Source organism: Colobus angolensis, unplaced genomic scaffold (assembly GCF_000951035.1).
Source record: "Colobus angolensis palliatus isolate OR3802 unplaced genomic scaffold, Cang.pa_1.0 Scaffold228, whole genome shotgun sequence".
NCBI lineage: Eukaryota > Metazoa > Chordata > Mammalia > Primates > Cercopithecidae > Colobus > Colobus angolensis.
This window is the reverse complement of record NW_012115466.1, coordinates 3,361,098-3,369,500: the sequence shown is the minus strand read 5'-3', so window position 1 is coordinate 3,369,500 and position 8,403 is coordinate 3,361,098. Positions and strand designations below refer to the sequence as shown.

Here is an 8,403-nt window from a genome sequence, read left to right as displayed (position 1 = left end):
TTGATTGAAACATCATTATTCAGTGCGTGACGATAGTGTATTAACTTTGTATTCTCTTTCGTTTATTTTCCTGGTTTTGACTTTTATTTTGGAAATTCTCATAATTACCATCATTTCTTATATCCTTCTAACTCTTAATGTTTTGCTCTTGCAGGTAAAACTCCCTACTTTCCCTCATCACTTTGCACTTTTAAGCTTTAGTTTGTTACTTTTCCCTCCTGAAAATTTTCTATCATCTTCTTTGCTACTCTGTCTCTTTCTTTTCTTTGAGACTCTTTTATTCACCCTTTCTGATTATAGTAATTTTATTCATTTTCATAAAACTCATTGAAGGCTCAATGTGTGCTAGGAACTGGGCTAGGTGCCATGAACATGATGAATACTTAAAGTGTCTTTGGCATAACAGATTGCAAGGAGAGAAATATTTATATATATATACACACACACACATATATGTATAATATATATCTCATATATATGAAAGATATGTATATGTGTATATATACATATACATGACTATATACATATATATACACATATGAGAGAGAAGTAAGAGAGAAAGTGACAGGTTCTCAGTCTGTCACTCAGGCTAGAATGCAGTGGTATGATCATAGCTCACTGCAGCCTGAAACTTCTGGACTCCAGCAATCCTTTCACCTCAGTCTCTTGAGTAGCGGTACTACGGGCACAGCTAATTTTTGAGTAGCTGTACATCATGCCCAGCTAATTTTTGTATTGTTTGTTCAGACAGGATTTTGCTATGTTGACCAGGGTGGTCTTGAACTCTTGGGCTTAAGCGATCCACCCACCTCAGCCTCCCAAAGTGCTGGGATTACAGGTGTGAGCTCCTGTGCCCAGTCTGAGAAATAATTAAGAAATACAGTAGTTTTCCCTAATCCACACTTTGGCTTTCCACAATTTGTTCTCAATGATCATCGTGGTCCAAGAATATTGAATGGAAAATTTTAGAAACAATAAATAAGTGTAAAATTGTGCATCATTCTGAGTGGCATGATGAGATCTTATTCTGTCCTGCCCAGAATGTGAATCATCTATCTATCCAGTTTATTCACACTGTAGGTGCCTGTTAGTCACTTAGGATCCATATCAGTTAACAGAGGGACTTTCATGGTATTTTGGTGCGTGTTTTCATCTCTTATGTTACTTAATAATGGTCCCAAAATGCAAAAGTCATGATGCCGGCAATTCAGATATGCCAGAGAGAAGCTGTAAACTGCTTTCTTTAAGTGAAAAGATGAAAGTTTTCAGTTAATAAGGAAAGAAAAGAAAATTATGTTGAGGTTTCTAATATCTACTGTAAGAACATATCTTCTATTTGTGAAATTGTGAAGAAGGAAAGAGAAATCTGCGCTAGTGTAGCTGTCACACCTCAGACTGCAAAAGTTACAGCCATGGTGTGTGATAATTGCTTAGTTAAGATGTAAAAGGCATTCAATTTGTGGGTGGAAGATATGAACACAAATGTGTTCTGATTGATGTCATTTGGATTTTGTACTGTATGTGGTTCAAGCATCCACTAAGGATCTTGGAATGTATTCCCCCGAGGTTAAGGGGGCCTACTCTACGTATAGTATAATGTGATAAGAGCCATGGTGAAAGGAAAAGTTTAGAACTGTTAACGGGCGTCTGGGAGCACAACGAAAGGACCTCAACTCAGACTGAATTCAAGAAGAATTTCTGCATATGAATTCAGCAAAAGGGAGGTGAAGACGTTTTCTAGGCATGTACAAAACTCACCAGGTATGTTAAAAAAAAATGTCCTGGAGTGCATTTTCCAGGCATGCACAAAGACCCAGAAAGGAGAAAGAACATATGTGTGTGCATGGCACTTCATTAGTATTGCAACTAGTTCAGTTCTACTGTATCAGTATATATGTTACTTTCTGTGAAGTTACAACCTTTTGACCTTTCTGGTGTTTATATTTTTATGGATTTTGTTATTGTTTAAGAATAGGACTTCTCTATTCTACTTTATTGTAATTTACCACATGCTATAATTCAGCTCATAGATAATGGGTGCTTTATAAATGTTATTGACTAATTTCAGTGCCTGGGGCAGGTCTGTAAATACATTTCCAGGTTTGTCATAATGAGTGAGGATTGATATGTATGTTGGTCCTTTTAAGGGGAAGTAAGAATGTGATGATTACAGTGTTTTATTGGCAAACATTCAAGTTACTCTTGGTAAAGTATGTAGCATTTTATATATCTATCTATCTATATATATGAAAAGGGCTATTCTATTCTGGAACAAACCACAACCTGGATTTTAAATCAGAGGCTCCTGACATTATAAAGATAGAATGGGTTTTCAATAGTCCAGCCCCTCATATTACAGATGAAGAAACTGAGACCTAGAGAGATAATAAATGAAAGAGACAACTCTCAGTTGTGATCAGAACTTTTTAATGTCATGTTTGCCTTTATTTCTAATACTTTTGAGAAAAACTTCTGTTGTTTGCCATTTCTGTTCTTTACACAACTTATATAATCAACTTTTACATTAGTAAATTTTTACATTAGTAAACTAGCATACATAGTATTAATATATAGATTTTTTTCAAATTAAAAAGCAAAAGACTATAAAGAAAGGAGTTTGAGCTTCATATACATATATATACATATATATGTATAACTATAGCCAATATATATATTAGCTGTAGTTAGACTAATAAAAATATATGTTTTGTGTATTATAAATTTGAATATAATATATAATTGTTACAATATTATATATATTAAGTATATAATATATAATGTGTAAAGTATTAGTATATATGAATATAAATAAATATTTATATTTATTCATTTATTTACCTAGTCTCACTACAGCCAAAGTTAAGGATTTCTAGAGGGAAGAAAGTGGAGATTATTTTTTATTCTAGGTGTCTTATGGGGAGCAAAGCATAAATAAATTGCCTTAATTCTGTGATAGCTTTCCTTTCTCACGTGCAAATGAATATTTAAAGATACATCTCCAATTTGCTGCTCTTGTTTGCTGGAAATTATTTTTGTTGAGTCACAACAGTTAATCTAAGTTAATATTCACCATGTTTCTATTAAAAAGGCAATGAAAATAACACTAGTTTCTTTTTACAAATGAGGACCTTGAGGCATTTCAAGATTAGGTTGAACAGTTTTTTTAAGGTCTCTCAGTTAATAAGTAGCATAACTGATGTCAGTACATGGTCTGGGATATCAGTGCTACAGTTCAGCATTCATTCTGCTCATCAGAAGAATAAAAGTGAGAGAAGGAAGAAGAAGAAGGGAAAGGAAGAGGAAAATTAGAAGTTGCTCTTGTTTATTCTCCATTATTCACAGTGTTTAGCACAGCCATACATTATTGTTTTCAATCTTCATACTAATCATACATACTTAATACATACTAGATATTATTCTATTTTACAGTTTAGGAAACTAAGTTTCAAAGATGTTATATTGTTTGCTTACAACCACACATCAAGTATTGGAGATACTCCAAAACTTGTCTTTACACTGCTGCACAAAACTGACTCTGAGCTGTTCCTTATTTCTCTATGGTTTAAAAAATAAATGTTGTATAATATACTTTAAATTTGATTTCTGTAGGAAGAGTAGATTAGAAATACTCAAAAACAAAGAAACCAAAGTCTGTGAAGCATGGTGTACTGGTAATATCAATGCTCTTTTAGGGGAAAATATGAATATGTTTCTGGACTAAAGTGAAAGTGGAGAATTAAAAGTTGATATCAAAACAGAAACAAAGCAATGTTTTGTGAAGTACGCTTTAATAGCCATACAGTGAATCAAAAGATATGATCTCACGTCACAGTAAAACAGGTCCTGCAAGCCCAGGTAACTCAGGAAGCAGAATGGTAATTATTCACAGAAGAAAGCAGGTAGTATACTGTTACAATACTACAGTAGAAAGTCAGAAGGTCACAGAGCTTGCAGGGTAGGTGACAGGACTTGAAACTGCTTGGCCCTCTTTAAAAAGAAATAAAAAATGGGAGAGACTGAAGCAACTTTACCTAACACGTCTTTGCAAGGTAAGTACCAACAGCCTATGAAATGTTCACAATCAGAAACTTAAGGCATGTTGATTACAAAGTCTGTGTGTTTGTGTGTGTGCACACATGCATCCCTGCATGCGTGTTCAGGTGCCCTGGCCCTGTTTTTAAGATGTCTTTTGCGAGTGAGAAAAGACGTGGAGATTGTTGATTCAGAGGAAGCATGTTTTCTTAATTGTTTACAAAGACTCAGGCAACACAGATTCACAAATTTGTTGGAGGGTATGGAAAGCTTTAGCCTTAATCACCAGTATAGTGTTGAAGAAATGGTATAACCAACTTCCAGTGCATTTTCATGTTGGACCTTTTCCGACATTAACAGAAACTTGATTTTTGTCTCTACCTGTGGAATGTTTATTGGTAATTAAGTTTTGCTATCTCTGGGGTTTACCAGCTAAATTTCCTTGTAATTAATATAACCATTTTTTTAAGATAGAAAACAGGGTCGGGGAGAGCCTATCAGTTTGGAGACTGTGATTTATTTCACAGGTGTTGCTTAATCAGACACCTTTGTCCTTTGAAAGGATTGGCTTTGTTGACATTGGCTTGACTAGGTGTCTCTGGTTAGAGGCTTGTTAACAGAAACAAATTTAAGGTTACTCACATTTCACATTTTTGAGTAAGAAAAGTTATTTCTTAAAGAATAAAAAGAAATTAGATATTGGGCCTAATCCATATTTTTTATAGACTTCTAGAATACCATGAGGTCACATAGATCTGCATGATCCTAAAAATATTCACCTATTTTATAGTTAAATTATTGTATTTTTCTTTCATTTCTTTAATCTGTATGTAGCCTGCTTAAGATCCCAGAATCTTTTCTTATCTCTGCATATTTCCTAAAAGTCTTTCTTGAAATACTGTGTAAAATGCTACTCTAAAGCATTTTTAATTTAAAAGATTAATTTTAAAAGTCATGTAATAAATTATATTAAAGAAAAACAATAAGGTAAAAGGATCATTTTGCATAATGAAAATAATTTCTATGTGTCTTATGGTCAAATGGTATTATGTACAAGATTATAACATATTTCTTATTTGTCTGTAATATTTTTCCTTGGAAAGTATATAGGAAGCATCTAGGTTGTTACAGTTGTTCATATGATAATGATTTACATAAAATGTTTATTACGGTTTGGCAACCACCTAAATAGCCTATCCTGGGCCATGTGGGTGCATCACCTGTCTATTCAGGGATCAAAATAAACTAAGGAGTAACCAGACCTGTCTCCGCTTCCCTCATGAACCCTCTTTGTGTTAGGATCATGGGTAATATTTTTTAATCGAATCCCAGATTGTGTATAATTTTGTTTTTGTTTCTTTTCCTCTGGTGCTTTGTATATATATTATGTTTCTGGTAACACATATGTTTCACTGTGTAGGGATAGCCTTCCCTTTCCCCTATCCATATATATGTATAAAAATACAATTATTTTCAGAATTATTAATCAGAAAACCTTGCATAAAATTTAACATAAGTGCTATCGTAAATAATTTGAATGGTGTGCTTTAAGTTCAAGAACAACGTGCCTAATCTGTAAACCTTTTGTAGTTGGGGAAAACTTATGAAATCAGTTGTATACTAGGATGCTTTTTTTTGTATATTCTGAAAACTTTTCAATAAAAGATTTATATTGTCCTCTGATCTTAATGATGTTTAAATGTATCCTTGGTAGGTCTGTAAATATTTCAGATCTATCTTCTTGGAGTGTTGAAATCCTTCCCTACCAGTTATATTTGCATTAAGATTCTTAAGAGCACCCATTAATCAAGTGAGAGTTAAAAAGAACCGAAGGTAGTTCAGTTGTTGGTTTCATTTCTGGATTTCTCTACATTATAAAGGCAATGAAATGCCTTAACATTTTCCTGTTGTCTGTGTGATACCCTGTCCAAAACCTGAAATTGAGTTTCAAAATGACCAAAGTGAATGAAAAGTTATTTTCTAATGTTCCAATTTCACCTTTGACTTAATGACATTTATAAAAAATTCTGAGATTCTTTCAAATAATACTGATTCTCAGCTCCACTTACAAACGGATGTTCTTTAGTGGAAATAACTATGTGAAAATAATATGTTTTGTATATTAAACATGTGGATGACTTATGTGTTTTGACTATGAGGATAATATATTATGTAGATTATCACTGGAACTCCATCAGGTGCTTTGAATAATGATTTTCTAAGGCCATGCATCTAGATTTTCTAGATTCACTGAATGATCTCTAATTACAATTTGAAAGGCTAGCCACAGATATTGTCAATGATTATTCATTATAGTGCTTTTTCTGTACATCTCTGACCCAATTTTACTCCCAGGGAGCTAATTACATGTGCCCTGGTTAGTGGAGCCCATGTGCCATTAACATTTAATGTTTCTGGTAGTATTGAGAACCCATTTTATTTCTTGATTAAAAGTGAAGTTATTCCAAAGTTATCTTGAGCTATGTGAACAGATTTTAATTAGCTTTTCAAACATAAAAAAGAATCTCCTCCTTTCAGTCCCAATGACAAGGTAACCCCAGCAGAGAACTGTGTAAAACTGTCATACATGAAGGTTTATAATGTTCTCAGGATTCATAAAATAAATTATCTAGGTTAGGAGAGAATGCTAGAATTTTTTTCTAAACTTTACAAATATGAGTAAAGTACAAATAATATGGCATAAGGAATAGGGGTGAGTGCTTTCTAAGCATTGTTATTTGCGAAGGAAAGGATCATTTTTCTTGCATAATGTCTGTAAACTCACATGCACCACTGAGTGGCACTCTATCATTCCATCAGCCTGTAATAGGAGTAGAAGGACATGGCTGGGAGATGGGAGGGAGACAGCTCCCTTCCTGGAAGGGAACTAGCTGGAATATGCCTTAGGCTAAAGTTTCTTCAGAGGCCATCCTTGAACTTATAAGGGCTACTTATCTCTTCTCTGCCTGGAAGGATGTCCATTTCCTACTTCTCCCAGTATTCTTATTAATAGGCAGGGTAAGTCCTAGTCAGAATTTTAAAATCGGGAAAGAATCTATCAGCATGCAGCTCTGTGCTTCACCTGCTGAGCTCCTCCTACCTCAGGAATCCAGTTCCCATGAGCTTTTAACATGTTCTTTCTCTCCTTTTCATATTTAGTCGAAATATATTCAAGACCACTTTCCTCTCTGGAAAGAATATGATATACTAATTGGCCCTTGAGATTAATTGAAAAAAAAAAAAGTATTTCTGAGTTTAATGCTGGGACAATCTTGTGAGAGGAGGCATCTTTGAGTTAGGCCTCCCCTGGGCTGTTGAATACACTTGGCACTGGTGCTGCCTATCGGCTGCTTGGATGTTTTGAGTGTTTCTAATAATAGCTCTCCTTCTTACTTCAGTTCTTCTTAGTTCTTTAGCTCTAGGATACCCCTACTCTAAAGACTACAAGACAGTAGAACTCTGGGGGAAGATGTTCCAAGTACAGAAGAGTTGGCTGGACCCTGAGGAATGCAGAGCTAACTCTAGCTAGCCATCAGCAGGAGGAGAGAACTCTTCAACCCACTGAAGGAGAATTTGGTTGTCAGAGTTAGGAAAAAATAATCTTCAGAAAATTAACATTTTTGAGCTAGAAGATAGAGAGTCTCAAGTCCAGTGTTTTTACTTTGTAGAGTAACAGAGATCCTATGAAGCTAGGAAAATTGTTTTCGGTTTCACAGAAGCCATTGCCAGAGGCCACGTCTCTAGCCTGGTGCTCAAAACTGCTTTTGCTGCAGTTTTACAGAAGAATTTGGTGCATTATTTTCTAGAGCAATTTGCTTTCCTATTTCTAATGGAGAAAGCAGTCTTATTAATGCTTTCCATATTGATGTCTTTTAGTTTATATATTTATGGTCTTGAAAGCATTGTTGAGTATTCAGTGAGCTTATTATGGAACCTGTCCATCCAGGCTTGGGTTTTCTCTTTACTAAACAAAAATTACATTAGCTTGTAAGACATTTAGTTAATTTTCATTACACTAGGAGAAGTTGCCTTGTAAGTTCATAGGCACATGTGTGGAATGTTTCTTCATAATAGAGTCATTGTTTAGAAATGATACTAATTCTATTTAAAATAAGTAAAAGAAAAAAAAAAATTCTAGGCAGGAGGAGACTTAGTGTCTGTACTTCCAAGTTGGAGCCTGAGGATAATAGTACTTTGTCCTCCAACCTGTTATACTGGTTTGGTGTGCATGCTTACTTTCTGTGGTGGGAAAAGTATCTCTGTATTCATCATCGTAACCCATGACTGTCAGTGCTTTGAAATCTTTCTGATGCCACAAAGAGGACTAACCAGCGTGTGACTCTTCCTTCCAAGCCTACAGAACTTTAATAG

General features: G+C 34.5%; 1 protein-coding gene across 1 annotated transcript in view; it reads left to right on the top strand.

Annotated features, from left to right (window-relative positions):
* The first annotated feature begins 3,904 nt into the window (after positions 1-3,904).
* The window catches only part of LOC105513302 (inactive N-acetylated-alpha-linked acidic dipeptidase-like protein 2), a 245,318-nt gene continuing 240,819 nt past the window's right edge, over positions 3,905-8,403 (top strand). The window contains exon 1 of the mRNA XM_011944142.1: positions 3,905-4,049. Within this exon, the coding sequence (XP_011799532.1) occupies positions 4,007-4,049 (43 nt within the window). The 5' untranslated portion in view covers positions 3,905-4,006. The remainder of the gene's footprint in view (positions 4,050-8,403) is intronic.